General features: G+C 40.7%; 1 protein-coding gene across 1 annotated transcript in view; it reads right to left on the reverse strand.

Annotated features, from left to right (window-relative positions):
- DDR2 (discoidin domain receptor tyrosine kinase 2) overlaps nucleotides 1-25,874 on the reverse strand; it is a 132,918-nt gene that overhangs the window by 48,813 nt on the left and 58,231 nt on the right. Inside the window, exon 2 of the mRNA XM_082834401.1 lies at nucleotides 7,272-7,380. Within this exon, the coding sequence (XP_082690527.1) occupies nucleotides 7,272-7,353 (82 nt within the window). The 5' untranslated portion in view covers nucleotides 7,354-7,380. The remainder of the gene's footprint in view (nucleotides 1-7,271; nucleotides 7,381-25,874) is intronic.

The following is a 25,874-nucleotide window of genomic DNA, read 5'->3' on the forward strand; positions in this document are numbered from 1 at the left end:
TTTTATAGTGTTTGGGTTATTTTAATTTCCTTCTCTTCCAAAAGTAACAAATCACAACCCTTGATATTTGCATATAACTTTCCAAAGCCCATTGACTTCATTATCTCATTTGGTCTCCCTATAGTAACCCTGTGAAGTGCAGAAAGCAGAGTTTATTCTTCCCATTTTATAAGGGAGCAAAGTGAGGTGCAGAGAGTTAGCTAAAGTCACTAAGCTAGATAGTGACAGAGCTGGAACTAGAATCTAGACCCCTCAGTTGCCGTGGTCTCTTCACCATCTTTGTTGTCATCACACTCTGCTGTCAGCACATACTCTCCACGCTGTCTGTACTATGACCTCAGGGTCAAGAAGAAACACCAATTTAGGGGACGATCTAGAAAGAGGGCCCAGAGAAGCTTATTGTTTGTTTAGATTTTAGAAAGTCTTGATCCCAGATTTGTTGAAATTTTACAGCAAAAGGAACGTGCATCCTGGGAGGGAAGACATTGGCACAGCATTTTGTTATCACTGGGTGAAGGCAAAGCCTTTGATCAGAAAGCACTTGTCACATACCGAGGCTCCCAAAATCATGTGGTTCCTGTTTTTGGCAACACCTTGACCTCATCTTTGCCCTATGACCCCTCGGTGACAACCACCTCCACCCTCTTGTTTTTGCTATTTGTGGCTCTGTGCCTTTACTTGAGCTCAGTGCTCTCCCTTCCTTTTTTCACTGAGACTGGCAAATTCCGTTATCTCTGGGTCACTCTCATACCTTCACCATCTCAGCCAGCCTGACATTGGAGACTTGATGTGATTGGGTAGCACAAACATAAAATGAGTCTAACACTCCAGGAGGCAGTAGAGCACAGAGGTCAAGAATGTGCTCCCCGGAGGAGGATCACATCCCAGCTCTGCCACTTGGCTAGGTCTATAATCTTGAGTTACCTAATGTTCCTGGGCCTCAATTTCCCCTCGGTGAAACTGGAATAACAATACCACCTACTTCATAAGATGATTGTGAAGATTATATTTGTTGACGCCACTTAGAATGGTACCAGGAATATATTAAGTGCTCATTAAATATTAGTTGGTATTCTTCTTCAAAATTTGCATTCTCTTTTCCCCCATTTGGCACAACTAAGAGTGCTTAAGAGGCAAATGAGTTCCTGTTATCCCCAGAGAGAGATCCTTTTACTGGCAGGAAGGATACCAAAGGCCACCCTGAGGCTAGACTCGACAAACAAACATACAAGCAAGAAAGAGCCAATCTGGGCAGCAGCTAGCATTGTTCACTTACGAGAAATTCAACCCAGGAGGTGCCTTCCCGGGGCCCTGCTCAAGCCATATGAAGTACACACGTACACATACGTACAAACACACAGCCTTAGCACCTCAGGCCTGGTTTCAGAAACCTGGAACTAGCACCACATTCTGATTAACAGCTGAGGCCCCTTAAACCCTCTCAGCACATCTCTGGAGAAGATGAATAATGAGAACCCTGGGAAACAGAAATGATTTTTCAGTATGGAAACGTGTGTTGGTAATGTAGCAGGTATCAGCCTTGGTGGGAGACGAGGGAGTGGGGAGAAGGGGACAACTCTGTGCGGAAAGCACCATAGCATCTCCAGTACTTTGGTTTCTTTGCAAGGGTGAGTTGGTCCTGAAGGGCTTCTAGCTCTAGCCTTGCTTGCTGAGTGTGCTAACAAGAGCGAGGTTCCAAGTGTGACCTCTATAGGATCCTGTTGTCTTACCTTTGGCTTCAGGCTGTCCCTCAAACCCAAATTACCTCTCACCCCCATAAATGTACATCAGAAGTCACAGAAAGGAAACCATGAGGCTGCCCAGCTATACATGATTATTAGAGAAAGATCATTTCCTCAAATGGCTCCCAGAGGAGTGGGTAGTCTGGTGGAAGAAACCTGGGGCTGGGAGACAGGAGCTGGGGGTCCCTGCTTTGCCATTAGCTATGTGTGCAGTCATGGAAAAATCATTCACCCCCTTTGACGCCCAGTTCCTTTATCTGTAAAAGGAGAAGGAAGGACTTAAATATCTCTAAGGTTCATTGCAGCATGAATAGCCTAGGATTCTAGGTCCCTAGACCCTAAGAACTCACTGAATGCAGGACTGATGCTGGAAAGAATAAAACCACAGGGATGAACCGAAAACCAATTTGGAGCCAGTAGGAGAACTCCTCTCTGAATCTCAAACCCTTAATGTCTTTGTTCCTCCTTTCAAAGTGGGAACATTCTAGATACCAAAGGAGGACTGCCCCACCTCAGAGCTCTGAACTGCTAGCAAGTTGCCTGCTTCCTATGAGGGGAAAATCCAGGATGGAAATGGGAAGTCCCAGCACTGCCCTGCCCTGGCTCTGTACCATGGATCCTAAATGCCTGGGTTGCCTGTTGGGGAGAAGAGGTGTTTCTCCCTTTTCCAACCACAAGTAGTTGTCACAAGCCAAGTCAGGATTGTAGGGACAATTGCCCCCATGCTCTTCACATACAGCAGTGATCTAGTTGGCTGAGTGAGTCCTCAGGACTTCAGGTTTTCAGGACTAGGTTTTCAGAATAACGAGGTTACTTCTATTACTTCCTCCTACCTGGAACTCCACAAGGTTCTGGACCCTTAATGTCCACTGAAACACCGGTTTTATACATTCTGAAGGAGCCTGACCCTGGTGACTGATCAAACAACTTCAATAGCCAGGAGTATTCTTGTCCTTCATTGTGGAGTCTAGAGGTGTCCATTTCCCATGGAGGTAGCCTTGGCTCTCCTATTAAGTCCAGTAGCCCCAGCCCAAGTTAAGAAAGAGGGTTCTAGACCCACGGACCCTACCGGAGGATGGAAAACTGCCCTATTGGGTCCTTTGCTCATCACCCTGCATGTGTACTCTCTCTCCCTCCCAGCCATTGCTTGTGCTATTTCTTCTGTCTAAAAGGCTTCCTCTTGGACCCACCTCTAGAGAAAAAGATTCCCTAGAGAAGGTGGCTTCTAGTACTATGAAGCTCCTGCAGGCTAGGCTGGGGCGGGGTTTCTGGACTCAACCTCTCACTAGGGAGCACTTTAGGATTTAAATTGTAAAAATATTCATCAGCTATCTCCTATGTGCTTAGCCTTAAAGGCAAGATTCTTCTGAAGTTCAGACTTTAGATCCTTGAGCCTGGGAAGTGGCAGGGAGCTGGGGACAAATGGTCTTTCTTACAAAGAATAGCCATGCAAGTTCAGGGACCCTGTTTCCAAGCCAAAAGCCTAGCAATATCTTCCAATATGGGCAGTAAAGTTCCCATACCACTAAGTCATAGTAGGTTTGTGACAAAGGATCTCATACATTATCTAATCCAACTTCATTTTACTACTGGTGAAAGGATTAAGAAAGTACAAAGAAAAATATAATGACTTAGTAGTGTTATGCAACTAATTTAGGACCAAGCCAAGGGAAGCAACCTAAATGTCTTTCAACAAATGAATGGATCAAGAAGATGTGGTGTATATATACAATGGAATACTACTCAACCATAAAAAATAACGAAATTTTGCCATTTCACCAACATGAATGGAACTGGAGGGCATTATGCTAAGTGAAATAAGTCAGACAAAGACAAATACTGTATGATATCATTTATATGTGGAATCTAAAAAATACAACAAACTAGTGAATATAACAAGAAAGAAGCAGACTCACAGATATAGAGAACAAACTAGTGGTTACCAGAGGGGACAGAGAAGGGGGGAGGGGCAATACCAGAGGGGAGATTAGGGGATTAAAAGGTGCAAACTATTAGGTATAAAACAAGCTACAAGGATATACTGTGCAAAATGGGGAATATAGCCACTATTTTATAATAACTATAAATGGAGTATAACCTTAAAAAGTTGTGACTGACTACATTGTGCACCTATAATATTGTATAGCAACTACACTTCAATTAAAAAAAAAAACAAAGCCAGGATTGTAACTAGGATTGTTCTCAAAATAATTTTCTAAGTGAGTTAAATATTATTTTCCAAATGAACTACAAATCATTCATTAGAATATTCTAATAATATCCAAATCATTTAAGTATTTGTAGAAATGTTGTTCAGAAATTGTTGGTATGATTCTTTGATGCAGATGCCAATAGCTAAATGATTCTCCTGAGACAAGATGTTGACAGAGGGAACTGCCTCAAACTTTTCCAATGACTTCCTCCTTGAACTGACAGTCAGTAGGTCCCAATCCCTGATGCACTGTTGCAGCTAGAAGAGAGCTAGGCACACTTTTCACACTTCAAGACTATGTACACACACCTGTACGTCAGTATTTCCCATATGGACTTGCAAACCTTCCACAGCAGCCCGTAGTGACAATACCAATTTCAACACTGCCACTACTGGAAATGCTACTAACATCACCTGACCCACTACCTGCTTTGCTACCACTGTCAAAACTCCAGTGCTTCAGAGCAGTGAGCCACCAGCCCAACTGCCCTCATGCCTTGACCTGTATCACACTAGCACTACTCTGCAGCCTCCATGGGGGTGGCAACTGCAGGACACTTGTGATCTCAATTGTAGAGAATTTCTCTAAACAGCAACATTATTCACCCTCTGTTGGCTTCTGCTTCTTTGTCTAGATTGATATTTTTAAATATTCAATACCCTTATTATGAATAAGTCATACTAAGACAGAAGGCTCACTGACCAATGGCCATGGTGAAATCTTCAAAATGAGCTTAAATCAGTGTTTCTTTTAGACTTTATATATTAATTGAATTTAATACTTAGCTCAGTTACTATTTGCCAAACAATATTTACACTTAATAATCCATTAAAACATATTTCAATATATAACAATAGATTGTATATAAGATTTGTTTACTACCCAATTCTCCTGACTTAACTCCAACATTTCATCTATTTATACCAAATGGCCATCTTGTGGGGAAAATCTAACTGGCCAAGGATTTACTCTATTACTTTCAGTCCTTCAGAAGTCCAATAAGGACTTCTGAAAAGTCATCCTTAAATCAACATGCATTTATTATGTACCTACTCTGAGTTCATCAGTGTGTGCGAGCCCTAAGCCTCCATGAGCCCCAAGCTTTGTGACTAGACTCACTGCTTCCCATTGCTTGTCTCCAGCTTAACCTGGTAAAATACAAGAAATGGTAGAGGGAAGTATTATCCCCTCAGCATACCTCAAATATTCCATGTTCCTATAAAGTTCTTTGCAAGTCAAGACCTTTATTTCTTTTTCCTTGGCAGAGAGAGCCAGCAGAAATAGTTGATGCCAGGAATGGGGGAAAACGTTTTAAAGATAACTGCTTGCTGTCTTCAAACAGCCTGTTTTCTGTTCCAGGGCTACAGCGATGTTGTCAAACACAGATGGCTAGCTCTTTTGGTTTAGTCATGTAAATAGCCTCATGTCACACCAGTCTCTGTGAGTGTGCCAAGCACCAAAACATCCTACCATTCTGTGCATTCACAGCAACTCTTCCTTGGAGACCAAAGCAGGGAGAATGACACTGGGCTTGGTAAATGTAGTAGGAGGCAACCAGACTTCAACTAGGTGAGAGGAATACAAAGCAGAAAAATGAAAGAATGGTGTCAAAGTTCAGATCTGGGATACGCCAACTAAGCTTATTATAAGAAAGTAATAAGGTGAGCATTTCACAAATGTACACTCATGCTATATGAAGAAGAGGAAATGAAAATGCCCTCAGGAATCCAAATATAGAATGAAGCCACTGGAACGCTCATACACTGCCATGGGGTGGTCTATTGGTAAAATCACTTTGGAAAACTCTTTGGCCACACGTAGAAAAACATTATATGAAACGTATAAGCCACTTCTAGGTATATACTCAAGTCTTTTGACTTGAGTATATACCTCTATCAAAAGACCTTTACAAGAAGGGTTATAGGAGCTTTATTCATAATGAGCTCAAACTGGAAATGATCCAAATTCCCATCCACAGTAGACTGAATAAATATTCAAATAAAATAATAATATACAACAATGGAGACAGTCACCAACTGCATGCAATGATATGGATGAAGGTCATGAACAAAATATTGAGTGAAAGAAGCCAGACACAAAAGATGACTCCACTTAAACAAAGTACAAAACCAGGAAGAATGAATTTATGTTGTTAGAAAACAAAATAATGACTACCCTTGGGGTGAGGGTGGGGAAAAGTGACTGAAAGAGAGTGTGAGGAGAGCTTCTGAAGTGCTGGTACAGTTCTGTTTCTTAATCTGGATACTGCTCAGATCGATGTGCTCAGTTTGTAAAATTCATCAAATTGAGCACTTATGCTATATCTACTTTCCTATATTTATACTTGTGGCAAGATGAAAAAAATGACTTCAACCCTTCACCCTTCCCTTCCCTGAAGGTATTCAGACCTTCCCTGTGTAATTTTTTGTGCTCGCCCACTCTGACTCTGGGCTTGGCCACGTGACTTGCTTTGGACAATGATATCTCAGAGAACATGACTCAAGCACTGGCTTGAAACATGCTGCATGTTTCCCTTTCTGCTCTCACTGCTGTGCAATTTCCATTAAAACATATCTATACTAATCTGCTGGGAGAGAGCACAGCAAAGTTGCCCCAGTTGTCAGAGCCAAGGCCATCCTCAATGAGCCAATAACCAGCTTACTCCCAGATATGTGCATGAATCCAAGAGAGACAAGAAGAATAGTCCAACAAAGACCAGACTAAATCACCAGTTTTGCATAAGTTGTTAAGCGGCATTACTGTGGTAATACACAAGTGATACAACTGTATACTTCAATTTAAAGTTAAAATATACACGTAATTTAAAAAATTGGGGGAAGGGGACTAACATACCTATTTTTGAGCATGGCCACACCCTGTAGGAAAGAGAAACTGCCTGAGATCCTACAAGACCAGGGTCCCCAAAACATAACATGACATCCAAGTAAAATACAGGCCTCGGACAGCCAAACATAACTAGAAAACCAACCTGCAGAATTTCTCCAAGGCATCTAAAAATTCTCTCCTTCGGTGTCCCAGAAGATGCAGAAGCAAATGTTTGTTTCTTCCACCTCCCATTTTTAAAAATTTTCCTTTTATTCTACCCTACTCCATATAAGAAGCCCTTTCACAATATGTCATAGAGAGAGTATAGTAATTTCTGTTCCTGCTATGGCCAGGTTTCACCATGGAGGGGAAAAAAGGGAGGGAGGAATGACCTTTTGGGCCCCTTAGCAGTGCCTTTCCCAAGATGAACTTTGATGGGCTTGAGTGTTCAGCTGTCTTCCAGCATGGGGCTGAGCAATGGCTGTGTTACCTGGGTTAACCTGAGCTTTTGCAGAACTCAAGATAGGCAGCAGCAGGAGCAGCACCAAGGGCATTCTGGGAATCAGGATCATCTCAGAAGATGGTGTTGGAACTGGAGCCTGCAGCCCACCAAAAATGCAAGAAAACAAGAAAGAGAAGGAGAGGAAATGAGTGAGGCAGATACTTTCAACATGAATGAACACAACTTGCATCTTTGTGTTCTTACAGTGTTTATTTCTATATTCAGAACTTTAAATCATGGAGTTTAATACTTGAATGGGACATTCAATAGTCACATACTATAAGAATTTTCAAACTCTGGGACATTCAATAGTTATGTAATATAAGAATTTTCAAACTCTATTAGATCATATACTCATGGAATTAAAATTAGCCAAACTATAGGTGGGTAACAACGTTTTAGTAAGATAAATACTTACCCAAATTGTGAATGGTGATAAAGTAAAACTTACATTTACAATGTTTTTTCATAATTTTAATATTGATTCCAGTATTAAATCAAGAAAAACATTCAATGACGTTAATGTGTTTGCCTTTCAAAAGATGTAAGGTCAATATTTATCCTAATTTATTAGCTCTAGAATGGTACCTGAAATTCTGTATTTTTAAACTCCCCCAGAATAATCCATGTTATTAGTGGATTAGAGTTGAGACATCAGCATGAACTCACGTTTAGCTTAACAGAGATATAGATGGTCACATATGGAAATATTTATAGATACGTGTACACACAGGTTAGCACACACACACATATATCTATCTCCTTGCTATATAAGCTAAGAGGGCCTAGAAACAATGATACCCCAATAGCAACGAGCAAACCTAGTACCCAGATCTTGATTTCTAATACCATTCTCCAATAAAAGGAACCAGGGTTCCCTTGGAGAAACTGCTAATTCCAGGACTGGGGCAGGAAATATGATGATCTTGGAGAATATTTTAGTGCCAGATGAGCCTGGAGAATCTTTTAGTGCCCCAAGTTGAGAAAGCATACACAAAAATGATGGGGAGGGCTTCCCTGGTGGCGCAGTGGTTGAGAGTCCCCCTGCCGATGCAGGGGACACAGGTTCGTGCCCCGGTCTGGGAAGATCCCACATGCCACGGAGCGGCTGGGCCCGTGAGCCATGGCTGCTGAGCCTGCGCGTCCGGAGCCTGTGCTCCGCAACGGGAGAGGCCACAACAGTGAGAGGCCCGCGTACCGCAAAAAAAAAAAAAAAAAAAAAAAAAAAAATGATGGGGATATGGCAAAGGAACATGGAGCCAACAGAAAGAGTTCCCAGTGGCCAAATCTGGAACAACTTAAGCAACAAAATGAGTCAAGTAGTATTGGATTATAACTCAAGATATAAAATAAATATTTACAAGTCCATGTTGATATAAATAAAAGATTGAATAAACAAATGGAGGAGAATAGACAAATTTCTCATGCAAAAGAATTCTAAATAATTATGTAGATACTCTCTACTCTTAAAGTGGTGGTGCATAACCACCCCTCTCACTTCCCCACCCCCGACTCCTTATGTGTGAGCTGCACACAGTGACTTTCTTCAGAGTACAGTATGTAAATGGAGAAGGTAATTTTTCAGTAGAGAAACATGACAAACACTACCTCAAGCCAGGTGATCAAGGTTAGCATCAACTTTGTTAAGTCACACTGATAGTACGTATCCTGGATATGATGTGATGTGAATGGCACTTAGCCTCTGTGGTCTTTTTCCCAAAACCCCATTACTCCAGCCTAATCATGAGAAACGCATCAGACAAATCCCAACTGAGGGAAATTCTACAAAATTCCTGATACATAATCCTCAAAACGGTCATGGTCACCCAAGACTAGAAAGTCTGGGAAACCGACACAGCTAAGGGAGCCAAAGAAGACAGGACGACTAAAGGTAATGTGACATCCTGGATGGGATCCTGGAACAGAAAAAGGACATTTGGGGAAAACTGAGGAAATCTGAATAAAGTAGAGACTTTAGTGAATAATGATGTGTCAATATTGGTTCACTAACTATGACATATGTACTACACTAATGTAAGATGTTAATAATAGGGGAACTTAGGTAGTGGGTAAATAGGAAATCTATGTACCATCTTTGCAATGATTCTGTAAATATAAAACTGTTCAAGAATAAAGTTTATTTAAAAAAGAAACTCTCTTCCAGGTAACACTAAGAGTCAACAAACACTGGATCCACTGTTAGGAAAAATATGTAAAACAAAATTATAAAGGAAGACAAAATCCCTTTAAGCTTGAGTGATCAGAGAAGTTTTCATGATGAAATCAGCATCTGATCAGATTCTTGAAGGATGAATAAGATTTTAATGGGCAATAATGGGAATAGAGTAAATAATAGGATGACATAGCTAAGACACTTTTTTGAGGAAACAGGAGCTTTCTATGATGTTTTCTAGGTAGTAGAACTCTGACCCACCCAAAATGGTAAGAAAAAATAAATAGGTATTCAGATAGTTCTGCCTGAAGAGGATAGAGCCAGAAACTAATCAAACACAAAAGACTAAAGTGGCATCACGGTAGGGGGCAGGGGCAAGTGACCCACAGACCACAAAAGGGTGATGACCATAGTTTCATGGCATTGATTTGGAGAGAGAAAATATGTCTCAGTGCCTACACACTGCCAGCAGCAGGAACACTGCGTTTCTATAAATGAGTCCACAAACGAACATGCCCAGAAAAGAAACACACAGGCAGACCTTGGAGACATTGATCTTGGCTGTAGTCTAGCACTAACCCATGACCATGATCCAGGATGTCCTTCTACAAAGATCTGAGCTCCTTGTGAGCAGCCATTCAGCCTTGCGAGCACTGCCTTGGGTAACCACCCTCTCTTAGCAGCCTTCTGAAGAAGAGCACTACAATTCTCTTTCATGACACCTTCTTTGTGGGTTCTTGGCCATTACTTTCTCCCCTCCGTGACCTTCCCCAGTGGTTCCTTCTTTAAGGACTGTCTCCTACACCTCATTCCCTTCACACACTGAATTTGCTTCTATTAGATCCTCCATAACATTGTTATAAAATTACCCATTTAATCATTAGCTTCAAAATGACTCACTCTTGTATCTCCAAAAGAATACATTATATCTCGTACAAAGGAGGTGCTCAAAAACAGTTTTTAACTGAACTAAGGATTCACAAGTTGCTCAAAAAGTGTTGACTGAATTTCCTTTTGGAAACTCTTACTTGGTTGCAGGCTGTGAATCTCCAATACCAGTGATTACTTCGGTTTGTTTGCTTAAAATTAGGGTGTCCAGCAGCTAACAAACACAAAAGAACCATGAACAAACCTAGGAGTACGATAACTATACCATGGATATCTAACACGTGCCAAGGGCTATCTCATGTAATATTCACAGTAACCCAATGAGGTTTGTTTTCATCAGTAAGGTAATTGAGGAGGAAGAGGTTAAAACTGATCTGGTGACACAGCTGATAGGCACCAACACTCATACATGAACCCAGGGTTTGTATTACTCTAAAATCCACTTAGGTCCTTTTGTTGTTGTTTATTTTGTTTTTGTCTTTGTTTGTCATTATACTACACTCTCCTTTTATTTTTTTAACATCTTTATTGGAGTATAATTGCTTTACAATGGTGTGTTAGTTTCTGCTGTATAACAAAGTGAATCAGCTATACATATACGTATATCCCCATATCTCTTCCCTCTTGTGTCTCCCTCCCACCCTCCTTATCCCACCCCTCTAGGTGGTCACAAAGCACTGAGCTGATCTCTCTGTGCTAAGCGGCTGCTTCCCACTAGCTATCTATTTTACGTTTGGTAGTGTATATATGTCCATGCCTCTCTCTCGCTTCGTCCCAGTTTACCCAGTTTACCCTTCCCTCTCCCCATATCCTCAAGACCATTCTCTAGTAGGTCTGTGTCTTTATTCCCGTTCTGCCCCTAGGTTCATCAGAACCTTTTTTTTCCTTAGATTCCATATATATGTGTTAGCATACGGTATTTGTTTTTCTCTTTCTGACTTACTTCACTCTGTATGACAGACTTTAGGTCCATCCACCTCACTACAAATAACTCAATTTCATTTCTTTTTATGGCTGAGTAATATTCCATTGTGTATATGTGCCACATCTTCTTTATCCATTCATCTGTTGATGGACACTTAGGTTGCTTCCATGTCCTGGCTATTGTAAATAGTGCTGCAATGAACATTGGGGTGCATGTGTCTTTTTGAATTATGGTTTTCTCAGGGTATATGCCCAGTAGTGGGATTGCTGGGTCATATGGTACAGCCACTATGGAGAACAGTATGGAGGTTCCTTAAAAAACTACACTCTCCTTTGATCTGGCCTCTGCTACGTCACCAGAGCTACACTCCTGCTCAACCTTTCTATTTAGCTACTTTCAGACTTCTTACATTTTTTTCTTTCATTTCCTACCACCTTAGGGCCTCTGTTAAAAAGTTTCATTCCTCTCTTCATCTGGTTCAAATCTCCATTCAATGGTTACTTCCTCAGTGAAATGTTCCCTTACCCCCTTGATTGTACAGGCACTGAAAGAATCTTATAATCCTTCTACAGAGAAATGATCATAGTTTATAATTGTATATCCATTGTTGTGGTTGTCTTATCAGTGTCTGCACCACCATAAGCTTCATGTTTATTTTACTCACCATTGCATTCCCAGCACTTACCAGAGTGCTGGATAAATAGTTGCAGAATGAATTACTGATTGTCTTGAGCCACATATTCAGTGATTCTATCTGGCTATTCCAAATTCCATACCCTAAAAGGAAGTATCCCCAAAGCTTGTAATAAACAGACATCACCCTTTTCTGCCTCTTTGAATGAATTTTTCCAAAGGTTCAATATTTAAGCAATGTGACATGTGAATAGAATCCATAAACATACATGGAAGAATTTCAAGAAGATAAAAGGTCCTTCTCTACCCACTTCTTTGGTTAACAGTGCAAATTCCTTTGACAAAAACATTATTCAAACCTTAAAAATAAAAAGTCATTGGTCTTCATTCATTCATTCAGCAACTATTTTCTGAAAGTCTGTTAGATACTGTTCTAGGTGCTAAAAAAGGCAGAGAAGACCCCTGTCATCATGGAGCTTATAATACACAAGCAAACCAGTAAATAAATAAGAAACCTAAAGAGATATACATGCCATGAAGACAATAAAATGCTGTAATGTGATGGAGAATGGATGAGGGCTATTTCAGGTAAGGTGGTCAGGAAAGACCTCCCTAAATACAGGATTGACAAAGAAATAGATAAATAGAACAATGAAGAGAATAGACAATACTCATATACACAAGAAAAGACTCATATATAAGTGGGAACTTTCTATATGAGAAAAGGGGCATTTCGAATCAGTGAAAAGTTTCAGATGGTTCAATAGCATTTTCAAAAACAAATAAAGGTATCTCACACAAAAATAAAGAGCCCAAAATGTAAAAATAGAACTATAAAATTATTTCTGGAAAATATTGAGAATCTGCTGTGAGCTAAAGGAAAACCTGCATAAATGAGACATAGAAAGCAAAATCCACAAATGAAAAGAATGATAAATTTTTTCATCAAAATTCAAAACATCTTTGAGGTAAATGACATCATAAACTTCATAGAGAAGCAACAGGCTAAGATAAATATTTGAAATTTTAGAACAAAATAATGTGTATGTATTTTTCTGGTATAAATAAATAACCTCTATAAATCATTTTTTAAAAAACACTAGAAAAATGGGCCAAGTCAATTAAAAGCATTTAACAGAGGAAAAAATATAATGTCAGTAAAAATCTAAAAGCACTCAACCTCACTAGAATCAGAAAGACAAACATTAAAGCAGTAGTTGAATACCAATTTTATCCATCAGATTGGCAAAAATTTTGTGTGAAACTATGAAATTTGGCAGTAGTGTGGAGAAATAGATACTCTCATACTCTGCCACTGGGTATACAAAAGATAATTTAAATTAAAACATATATATAGATTCTGATCCATACATTCCACTTATTATTTGCCATAGGGAAATATTTACATATGTGCACAATGAGGTAGGCACAAAGAAGTACTTTGCAATATTTTAAAAAATTTTATTTTATTATGGTAAGAACAATTAATATGACCTTCCCTCAACAAATTTTTTATTCTTTTAATTTTTTAATTGAATTTTATTTATTTTTTTATACAGCAGGTTCTTATTAGTCATCAATTTTATACACATAGTGTATACATGTCAATCCCAATCGCACAATTCATCACACCACTCCCCTCACCCCTCCACCGCTTTCCCCCTTTAGTGTCCTTATGTTTGTTCTCTACATCTGTATCTCAATTTCTGCCCTGCAGACTGGTTCATCTGTACCATTTTTCGAGGTTCCACAGATGTGCGTTAATATATGATATTTGTTTTTCTTTTTCTGACTTACTTCACTCTGTATGACAGTCTCTAGATCCATCCACGTCTCAACAAATGACCCAATTTCATTCCTTTTTATGGCTGAGTAATATGCCGTTGTATATATGTACCAAATTTTCTTTATCCATTCATCTGTCGATGGGCATTTAGGATGCTTCCATGACCTGGCTATTGTAAATAGTGTTGCAATGAATATTGGGGTGCATGTGTCTTTTTGAATTATGGTTTTCTCCGGGTATATGCCCAGTAGTGGGATTGCTGGGTCATATGGTAATTCTATTTTTAGTATTTTAAGGAACCTCCATACTGTTCTCCATAGTGTCTGTATCAATTTACATTCCCACCAACAGTGCAAGAGGGTTCCCTTTTCTCCACACCCTCTCCAGCATTTGTTGTTTGTAGGTTTTCTGATGATGCCCATTCTGACTGGTATGAGGTGATACCTCATTTTAGTATTGATTTGCATTTCTCTAATAATTAGTGACATTGAGCAGCTTTTCATGTGCTTCTTGGCTATCTGTAGAGAAAAGTTTATTTAGGTCTTCTGCCCATTTTTGGATTGGGTTGTTTGTTTTTTTAATATTAAGCTGCATGAGCTGTGTATATATTTTGGAGATTAATCCTTTGTCCTTTGATTCATTTGCAAATATTTTCTCCCATTCTGAGGGTTGTCTTTTCATCTTGTTTATGGTTGCCTTTGCTGTGCAAAAGCTTTTAAGTTTCATTAGGTCCCATTTGTTTATTTATGTTTTTATTTCCATTACTCTAGGAGGTGGATCAAAAAAAGATCTTGCTGTGATTTATGTCAAAGAGTGTTCTTCCTATGTTTCCTCTAAGAGTTTTATAGTGTCCAGTCTTACATTTAGGTCTCTAATCCATTCTGAGTTTATTTTTGTGTATGGTGTTACAGAGTGTTCTAATTTCATTCTTTTACATGTAGCTGTCCAGTTTTCCCAGCACCACTTATTGAAGAGACTGTCTTTTCTCCATTGTATATCCTTGCCTCCTTTGTCAGAGATTAGTTGACCATAGGTGTGTGGGTTTACCTCTGGGCTTTCTATCCTGTTCCATTGATCTATGTTTCTGTTTTTATTCCAGTACCATATTGTCTTCATTACTGTAGCTTTGTAGTACAGTCTGAAGTCAGGGAGTCTGATTCCTCCAGCTCTGTTTTATTCCCTCAAGACTGCTTTGGCTATTTGGGGGCTTTTGTGTCTCCATACAAATTTTAAGATTTTTGTTCTAGTTCTGTAAAAAATGCCATTGGTAATTTGATAGGGAATGCATTGAATCTGTAGATTGCATTGGGTAGTATAGTCATTTTCAAAATGTTGACTCTTCCAATCCAAGAACATGGTATATCTCTCCATCTATTTGTATCATCTTTAATTTCTTTCATCAGTGTCTTATAGTTTTCTGCATACAGGTCTTTTGTTTCCATAGGTAGGTTTATTCCTAGGTATTTTATTCTTTTTGTTGCATTGGTGAATGGGAGTGTTTCCTCAATTTCTCTTTCAGATTTTTCATCATTAGTGTATAGGAATGCAAGAGATTTCTGTGCATTAATTTTGTATCCTGCGACTTTACCAAATTCATTGATTACCTCTAGTAGTTTTCTGGTGGCATCTTTAGGATTCCCTTTACATAGTATCATGTCATCTGCAAACAGTGACAGTTTTACTTCTTCTTTTCCAATTTGTATTCCTTGTATTTCTTTTTCTTCTCTGATTTCCATGGCTAGGACTTCCAAAACTATGTGGAATAATAGTGGTGAGAGTGGACATCCTTGTCTTCTTCCTGATCTTAGAGGAAATGCTTTCAGTATTTTAGCATTGAGAATGATGTTTGCTGTGGGTTTATCGTATATGGCCTTTATTATGTTGAGGGAGGTTCCCTCTATGCCCACTTTCTGCAGAGTTTTTATCATAAATTGGTGTCAAATTTTGTCAAAAGCCTTTTCTGCATCTATTGAGATGATCATATGGTTTTATTTTTCAATTTGTTAATATAGTGTATCACATTGATTGATTTGCATATATTGAAGAATCCTTGCATCCCTGGGATAAATCCTACTTGATCATGGTGTATGATCCTTTTAATGTGTTGTTGGATTCTGTTTGCCAGTATTTTGTTGAGGATTTTTGCATCTATATTTATCAGTGATATTGGTCTGTAGTTTTCGTTTTTGGTAGTATCTTTGTCTGGTTTTGGTATCAGGGTGATGGTGGCCTCACAGAATGAGTTTAGGAGTGTTCCTTCCTCTGCAATTTTTTGGAAGAGTTTGAGAAGGATGGGTGTTAGCTCTTCTCTAAATGTTTGATAGAATTCACCTGTGAAGCCATCTGGTCCTGGACTTTTGTTTGTTGGAAGATTTTTAATCACAGTTTCAATTTCATTACTTGTCATTGGTCTGTTCATGTTTTCTATTTCTTCCTGGTTCAGTCTTGGAAGGTTATACCTTTCTAAGAATTTGTCCATTTCTTCCAGGTTGCCCATTTTATTGGCATAGAGTTGCTTGTAGTAGTCTCTTAGGATGTTTTGTATTTCTGTGGTGTCTGTTGTAACTTCTCCTTGTTCATTTCTAATTTTATTGATTTGAGTCCTCTCCCTCTTTTTCTTGATGAGTCTGGCTAATGGCTTATCCATTTTGTTTATCTTCTCAAAGAACCAGCTTTTAGTTGTATTGATCTTTGCTATTGTTTTCTTTGTTTCTATTTCATTTATTTCTGCTCTGACCTTTATGATTTCTTTCCTTCTGCTAACTTTGGGTTTTGTTTGTTCTTCTTTCTCTAGTTCCTTTAAGTGTAAGTTTAGATTGTTTACGTGAGATTTTTCTTGTTTCTTGAGGTAGGCTTGTATAGCTATAAACTTCCCTCTTAGAACTGCTTTTGCTGCATCCCATAGGTTTTGGATCGTCGTGTTTTCATTGTCATTTGTCTGTAGGTATTTTTTGATTTCCTCTTTGATTTCTTCAGTGATCTCTTGGTTATTTAGTATTGCATTGTTTAGCCTCCATGTGTTTGTGTTTTTTACGTTTTTTTCCCTGTAACTCATTTCTAATCTCACAGCGTTGTGGTCAGAAAAAATGCTTGATATGATTTCAATTTTCTTAAATTTACTGAGGCTTGATTTGTGACCCAAGATGTGATCTATCCTGGAGAATGTTCCATGTGCACTTGAGAAGAAAGTGTATTCTGCCACTTTGGGGTGGAATGTCCTATAAATATCAATTAAATGTGTCTGCTCTATTGTGTCATTTAAAGCTTGTGTATCCGTTTTAATTTTCTGTCTGGATGATCTGTCCATTGGTGGAAGTGAGGTGTTAAAGTCCCCCACTATTATTGTGTTACTGTCAATTTCCTCTTTTAAAGCTGTTAGCAGTTGCCTTATGTATTGAGGTGCTCCTATGTTGGGTGCATATATATTTATAATTGTTATATCTTCTTCTTGGATTGATCCCTTGATCATTATGTAGTGTCCTTCCTTGTCTCTTGTAATATTCTTTATTTTAAAGTCTATTTTATCTGATATGAGTATTGCTACTCCAGCTTTTTTTGATTTCCATTTGCATGGAATATCTTTTTCCATCCCCTCACTTTCAGTCTGTATGTGTCCCTAGGTCTGAAGTGGGTCTCTTGTAGACAGCATATATATGGGTCCTGTTTTTGTATCCATTCAGCAACCCTGTGTCTCTTGGTTGGAGCATTTAATCCATTCATGCCTCAACAAATTTTTGTGTGCAACACATTATTGTTGACTATAGGTATAATGTTGTACATCAGATCTCCGGAACCTACTCAACTTGCTTAACTGAAACTTTCTGCCTGTTGATTAACTCTCCATTTCCTCCTCCCCTTGGCCCCTGGCAACCACTGTTCCCCTCATTAATTCTATGAATTTGACATAATTGGTATCATGTACTATTTGTCTTTCTGTGACTGACTTATTTCCCTTAACATAATGTCCTCAAGTTTCATCCCTGTTGTTGCATATTGCAAAGTATGCTTTTTTAAGGCTAAATAATATTCCATTGTATGTAGAAGCCACATTTTCTTTATCCATTCATTTGTCAACATTTAGTTTATTTCCACATATTGACTATTGTGAATAATGCTACAGTGAACATGGGAGTGCTAATATTTCTTCAAGATCCTGATTTTAACTATCTTGGATAAATACCCAGAAGTGGGATTGCTGGGTCATGTGGTAGTTCTATATTAAATTTTTGAGGAATCTCCATACTGTTTTCCATAGAGGTTGTGGCCAACTCATCTTCAAGAAGGATGCCAAAAATATATAATGGGGAAAAATGAGACTCTTAAATAAATTGTATTAAGAAAACTAGGTACCCACATGCAAAAGAATGAAATTGAACCCTTATCTTACACCATACACAAAAATCAACTCAAAGTGAATTAAAGACTTAAATGTAAGACCTGAAACGTTAAACTTCTAGAAGAAAACACAGAGGAAAAGCTTCACAACGGTGGCCTTGGAAATGACTACATTGATATGACTCCAAAAGTTCTGGCAGCACAAACAAAAATAAACAAGTGAAACTACCTCAAACCAAAAAGCTTTTGCAGAGCAAACAATCAACAGCATGAAAAGGCAACATACAGAAAAGGAGAAAATGTTTGCAAACAATATAATAAGTGATTAATATCCAAAATATATAAGGAACTCACATAACTCAATAGCAAAAAAGAAAAAAAAGAAACACCCACACAAACTAAAAAACAAAAACAAAAAACCTAATGAAATTCCTTAAAATGGGCTAAGGACTTGAATGGACATTTCTCCAAAGAAGACATACAAATGGCCAACAGATATATGAAAAAATGCTCAACACTGCTCATCATCAGGAGATACAAATCAAAACCACAATGAGATATCACCTCACATCTGTCATGATGGCTATTATCAGAAAAGAAAAAAAAATGAAGGACAATAAGTGTAGACAAGAGTGTGGAGAAATTGGAACCCTTGAACCCTGTGGGTACAATATTTTTTTAAATAACAAAACTTGGAAAAATTTCTATCAATAAGGGAGTACTATAAACTGTGGCATATTCCTGCTATGAAATACTATGCAATAGCTTAAAAGTATGAGTTAGAGCCACATGTAATTGCATGGTTAGATGTCCATGACATGGTTTTTAGGTGAACAAGCAGGTTTCAAGATTTATATGAAGCACACTATATACTTTTATGGATATATACACACATTCACATACATCTATATGTACATAAAAGATCTAGAAAGTTAAACACCATGCTGATAACAAACTTTAATCTAGTGCACACTGTAGTGCTCGGATAGGGTGGTATGTGAGGATAGAGCAAGGAACCTTAGAAGGCAAATGCTGATAATAGTAGTTCCCTCAGAGATCATAGTGTTTGGCAGGGGAGATTGGAAATGGTGATCAAAGGGAAACTCTAGCCTTGTTTGCGATGTTTTGATTTTAACAAAGAAAATATGTTCCCTGTTAATGTCATTCACATTGGTTTCTCTGACAAAAAAAAAATTCCTGGGGGCAGTCTATCAGAATCTCGAGGGTGCTTTCCAACCAACCATGCATATCCCACAGGTTCAAGGTATTGGGTGAACCTGTCTTATATTTTGAGAATCACTCGCAGTATTGAGAGGTATTATTGATTAGTATATCTTGCAGATAAATAGAGAAGCAAAAGAAAAAAAGTTTGAGGGTTGCTACTTATTTTTGCTTATAGCTGCTCATTTTTTAGAACACCTGCCCCTTAGTACATACCTACAAATGCATAATCATCAAGCCTTACAATAAGCCTGAAAGGAGAGATTACCACCTGCCTTTACAAAGCAGGAAAGTGAGTCCCTAAGTCACTTCACCCACAGCCTAGGCAGACTTACCTGGTCTGGCTGCTGGTTCCCACTCATCACGCTGAATTACAGTTCTGTCTGTCTTTCAAGCCAGACTGTGAGTCATTTAAGGTTAGGGGTCTTGCTTCTCTCTACATCAAAATCAGATTAATTCTAACTTGCCTGGGTCACAAAACTAGAGACAGAGTTAAAACCCTTCCAGTTCCTCTGACTCCACGGCCAGTGTTACTTCACCCACAGCCCAATAGTTTCCAAGGAATGTCAATGACTATGTAGCTCAGAGAGTATATGTCCTGTGTAATGAAAACCCCACTTCCGCTTCACAGTCAAAATCGCCTGCCCTAGCCAAGCTGGATGAACACTCCACACTGACTCCAAAGGAGCCACGACTCAGGACCTCCCAGATCCGATGGGAGACGGTTGACTCTCCATCTCAGGGCTGCCCACACCAGGATCTAGACAGGCTATGGGTCAAAGCCATCGGAAAAACCAGGAAGTAAATGGAAGGTTAGGCAGATGGGAGTGTGACAGCCACAGCCAGGAATTATCAGGAATTTTTTTTAAAGAACCTAGAATCAAATTTCTTACAAGTTATTTCTGTACTTGAGTGAGCTTCAAAGGCCTCTTTCTGAAACACAGTCAGGGCCACATCATGGTTTAAGAGCAAGGCATCAGCACATCCTGCCTGATACCATCCCATTCTGTGGAGAGTTCACACAGATAGGGCTCGCTCCTGGTCAGTCCTGTGTCTCCTGCAGCTCCAGGTTACACACAGCTGAGGCAGTAACAAACTCCTCTTCTCCAACTGCCTTAAAAAGTCAGACCATTTCCTACTTTATGCTATCACTTATATGTGGAATCTAAGAAAGCCCAACTCAGAGAATCAGAAAGTAGAGTGGTGGTTGCCAGGGGCTGGGTGTGGGGTGGAATGGAGAGGTATTGATCAAAGGGTACAAACTTCCAGTTATAAGATGAATAAGTTCTGGGGACCTGATGCACAGCATAGTGATTATGGCTAATGATATTATATTTTGTACCAAAGCGTAGATCTTAAATGTTCTTACTACAGAAAGGAAATGGTAATCATGGGACAGGATGAAAGTGTTAGTTAATGCTATGGTGATCATCATTTTGCAATATATAAGTGTATCAAATCAACACGCTGTACACCTTAAACTTACACAATGTTATATGTCAATTATATCTCAATAAAGCTGGGGGGGGGGGGGAGTCAGACCACATCCCTAGTAATAAGCTCTACTCTAGTGCCCAAATAGGAGAGTGAGTGAGGATAGAGCTGCGAACCCTGGGAGATGAGTGCTGAAATGACTTTTGAACCGCTGAGTGAGAAAGGGTGAGCAGGAAGCTAAGGTCTCTCAGCTAACTCAGACACGCAGACATCTCAGGGTATGAGGCTCTCTGTACTAGTGGAGAAACAGCTTTCTGTGCTCCAAAGCACACGCCCTACTACAGTGTCTGTTTTTTACTATAGGACTGATAGATGGGAGAGAGAGAGAGAGAGAGAGAGAGAGAGAGAATAGACACATGATAGATAGAAAGGTAGACAGATGATATAGACTTAAATATAAAAAGAAACACTTTTATAAGTGTTGCTATAATAGTTAACTGCATTTATTTGGAAAAACAGCCCCATCATTCCCCCTCAGTGATAAGGAAAGTAAGCAAAGCAGGCAACCCTTCGGATTTCTTGCCTTAACAAAACGGAAAGTTTCAGTTCTTTGTTTCTCCCAGGCCCCTTTGAAGTGACTGTAACTTACAGATAGTAGAGCTCTCATTTTTCCCCCAGGTCTGATTATTAGTAAAAACCACCTCTTTCTCTGAAGCAGTGCTAGAGGTATATCCCACTTTAAGAAACGTCTGAACTTGCCAAGCTCATAAATCATGAAATGTTCATCCACATTACAGAATAATTCTTTGAACAAGCCTTCAGTGCTGGGTACCTTTGAATAACAAGTTTCCACACAATACATTTAAAATAACATTCGGTATAATGTTCCATCTACTCACCAAACTCATAAATCACTGAGGGGGTCTCCACATTACAAAATAATTCACTTCACAAAGGGATCCACGACTGGGTTCCTCTGACAGTAAATCCTTCCAGCAATTCAGAATATGATTCAGTATACCTAAATCCGGTTTGTACTCAACTTTTCAGGAGTACAGTTTCTGTACAAAGCAGGGCACATCTGATTGGGCAGACGGTCATTTTCCCCAGACAATCCATCTTTCCAGGTCCGAAAGCTAGAGACAATCTGAGGTGCCCACCCCTTGGTCGAAGAATAAAAAGTCTCCGATCTTCCTGAGGGATCTTCACGCTGAGCCCGTGAAAGGGGCCAAATAGGAAGCGTCTGCCCTTCTGGAAAATCAGCCGTGGGCTGCAGCCAGGCTGCCTCCACCTAAACTCGGACACATCTTCCTTACAGGAAGGGGTAGGGCCCTGGAAAGGCTGGAGTGGGAAGGGAAATGAGATAAAGGGACTTGGGTCGAACTGGAGCCGATCCAAGATGCGGTGTGTGCACAACTGTGTGTGGTACTTGTGCGTGTGTGTGTGTTGAAGGACCTGGTGGGGAGAAGAGAAGCCACGTGATTTACAGCTGTAGATTTTCATTCAGAGGCCATTCAGGGCATTCGAGGCTTGTTTTCCTCTCTGCTGAGTCATTTTTCATTTCAGATTCAACAAATAGAAAGAGCAATCTTTGGAGTATTTAATACTCAGCAAACAAATATGCAGAAATGAGCTTGGTTTTGGCAGAAGATGAGCCACACACACACACACACACACACACACACACACACACACACACACACACACACACACACACACACACACACACACACACACCATCGCTGCACCAAACACCCTCATGTTTTATCTTGATTCCCAAGGACTTGTTGATGTCTTTCTCATTCCCAGCTTTCCTCTGGGAGTCCCAATCTCTTGCTTCTCAAAATGTAGCTGCTCAGCGCTGAGCCAAAGGCCCAGACTGGCCCAATCTGTAAGTGTTTAAGCACAAAGGATGACCCAAGGTGACCTTCACTGATCAGAGGAGGATGCAACAGCAAGCTCTGCTCCTGCCTTTGTTAGAAGAGCACTTTGCTTTCCTCACTCTTTTCACCTTCTTTGGAGGCAACTAGAGTTTGCCAAAGCAGAGGAGGGTTGGGGGGGAACAGCCAGACAGCTATCTCATCCTCTCACTCGCCATCCAGAAACAGCAGAGGACGCTGAAAGAAATCACTGTCACAGAAGACACTCCCCCTGCCGGGGGCAGGATGGACCACAAAACATCCACGGCGTGGCATCATTTGCCTGTTATCCTTTCCATAGTATAAGCACTAGTGATGTCAAATCTAATGCCGCCATGAGATTAGTGGGAGGAGAAAGGAGAGTAAATACAAAGTGAAGGCACGGCATTTTCCAAACACAAAAGGGTCCGTTAGAAGCTCAGTATCCCTGGGCCTGCTAAGACCTTGGGCAGCTCATTTAACCTCACTGAGCTCTAGCAGCCCCGGGCTCTTCATGGGGATATTTCACTCCCACCCCTGACTTCCACTATCCCACACTTGGGCATCTGTCCCACCCAGCCCCTCTCATTTTCTTTCTGCATCCCACCCTCTACCCCAGGCCCCTCAGGAGCCCTGATGCATGTACTGGTGATCAGAGGGCCGCCTGCACCACTACTGAGCACACTGACGTCAGCAGGAGGGCCTACGGTTGCAGGGTTTTGGAGGTTATGATATGAAGACGTTAGTCCTCGAAAGTATAGGCCCACCGCCTCGAAAGCTTGAAGGTATCTGAGTGCCCATCTTTCTCAGTCCTCTGTGGTTAAAGGTGAGGAAGGTAGGGCAGCCCCCAAAGCAGACAGGCCTCCACAAGGTCAACAGCTGGTCAGAGGCAGGGCCAGGCCTCTGGTCACCCAGGTTAGCACTGGTTCTCTGGTGCCACTGCCTCTCCCTGGCCCAACCTCCTGTTTTTCTTTCCTTAAACTCTGAGCTCACACACCTTCTTTAGGCCCTGTCCATCTCAGTAACTGATTTCTTTAAACCAGAGTGAAGTTATTTGGAAAACCTCTGCGATGGTTTTCAAATTTGTCCACAAATTCTCTGACACTCTCCCATGGAGAGCTAGGATCTAATTTCCTTTCTCTTGAATACAAGCTCGACTGAGTGACTCGCTTCTAACAAAATGAATACAGTGAAAGTGATGGCTGTGAAACTCCAGAGCTAGGTCCCAGAAGGTGATACACATCCACTGGGCCCTCTCTCTCTCTCTCTCTCCCTCTCTCTTAGACTTGCCCTGGAAAGCCACTGCCATGTGGCGAGGGAAGCCAGGCCATGTGGAGAAGCCATGTGTAGGTCTTCTGGCCAATACCGTTGCTGAGGTCCCTGCAGACAGCAGAAGAAACTCTCTCACTTGTGAGTGAAGAAGGCTCTCTGGTGACTCTGGTCCCAGCCACCATCTGTGGCAACCACAGGAGAGACCCCGGGCAAGACAACCTAGCTGAGGCCAGTCACCTCAGAAACATGAGCAATGATAACAATAACATGATTGTTGTGTGTTAAGCCACTAAGTTGTGAGGTGATTTATTACCTGGCAAGAACTAACTGGAAAAACCTCCTTGGGTAAGTAAGGCACAGCCTCCTTGCAAATGTAAGTGTTGGGTTTTGAACACTGCCAAGTTTTTACTTATCACCAATCTGTCCATTGCCTCAAAGCCTAGAATGAAAACTTAGGCCACACAGTAAAGGGGTCAGATGGAAACAATGGTAAGCAAGAGACACAGCTCTCTCATTAAACCCAGAAGTGAGTTGAAAGACTAACGTACGAGATGCCTTTCCCTTGAGGGCTTGGCAGTGAACCCCGAAGCAGCATCTTACTCACTGGATCCCCCCTTCCTATTGCACCTGGGCCCCTACCCCAGAGGTAGGACTAGCTCTTCAGGTAGCCCTTCTCAGCCACCATGGCCAAAGCCAGACTTGCCGGGTTTGAATCCTGTCTCCTCCTGCACCAGGTATGTAGACCTGGCCACACACACCCCTGAACCTTGGTTCTTCTGTTTCCTCACCTGTAAAATGAGAGCAATAATGGCACCTGCTCCTGTAGAATGTCATGAGGATGGAAAGAGTTATTACACAGGAAGTACTTAGAACAATGCCCGGCTCACAATTGTTTACGTATATTTGTATTTCTATTTTATTTTTACTGTGCCTAGGCCTTGTCTCCTCAATAAATTTGCAAGTTAGGGGCAAAAAGCATGCCTCCCCCATCCGTCTCCTTATATCTGTATCAGCTGACACCTACACAGTGGATGCCAGTTGCTTGGCAGGTCATTTCAATGGTAATAAAACAGGCAAGAACAACAGTACAAACTCCTCGCCTTTGACAAGCGCACTAAACCTTGCTGGGTACATCCTGAGTGATGCTGCCTCTGGAGAAAGTGACTTGACCCTTTATGGACAGTCATTCAGAGGTCACGAAAGACTCATGCACTTAACTATGAGCCAGCACAGCAGAAACCAGCCTGGGGCTGAGGAGAGAAGGGCGGTGGCCACGTCTTGGGGGACAGTGATGTGATCACATTGCTAGATCGAGTGCTGTTCTGCTCCCGCGTGAGAGAGCACACACGCCCCCAAGACCTTCCAATCCAGCCGCCCAAAGCCGCGAGGGCCAAGAACTTGTTCCAGTCATGCTGTTTCCACCAGGCCTGTACTATTCTTGTGCTCCGTGGCCGTGCCGGCCTCTTAAGAACACATGACTCTATCAGGCTTCTTACTAATTTGCACAGGCCCAATCAACATGGGCTTGAAGCACCTCTGGGACAGGAATAAATTCAATCTCATCCAGCCATAGGAAGCCCTCCTGAACCTCAGAAGAGATCTGGTGTGATGCCAATGAACACTGCTTCCAGTTCCCTGCAGGAGGAACTCCAGGGAGACACTTGGATCCCAGACACCAGCCAGCATCTACCCTTTCAGCAAAGAAACCTAGGTGTCTTTCCCTTAACATATTCAGAGACTCCTGTATATGAGGGTTAACACCAGTGCTCTCGCCACGAAGAGAAGGGAGACCCCTCACCTTCTCTGCAACGATCAGCTGAACGAGGAAGCAAGGATTTCACCTTTTAGGCCTTTGCAGCCATATTCTGTAGTGAACATTTTCAGCAATGATACAGGTCAAGCACTTCTAAAACAGCCAGAAACGAATAAACCTCTGGGTTGAAAGGCACTTTGCTTTCCTTTTTTGGCTGGGCACAATATTAATTCTTTTTAACTTTTTATTTTATATTGGAGTATAGTTGATTGA

Source organism: Leucopleurus acutus, assembly GCF_964270905.1.
Source record: "Leucopleurus acutus genome assembly, chromosome: 2".
Taxonomy (NCBI): domain Eukaryota; kingdom Metazoa; phylum Chordata; class Mammalia; order Artiodactyla; family Delphinidae; genus Leucopleurus; species Leucopleurus acutus.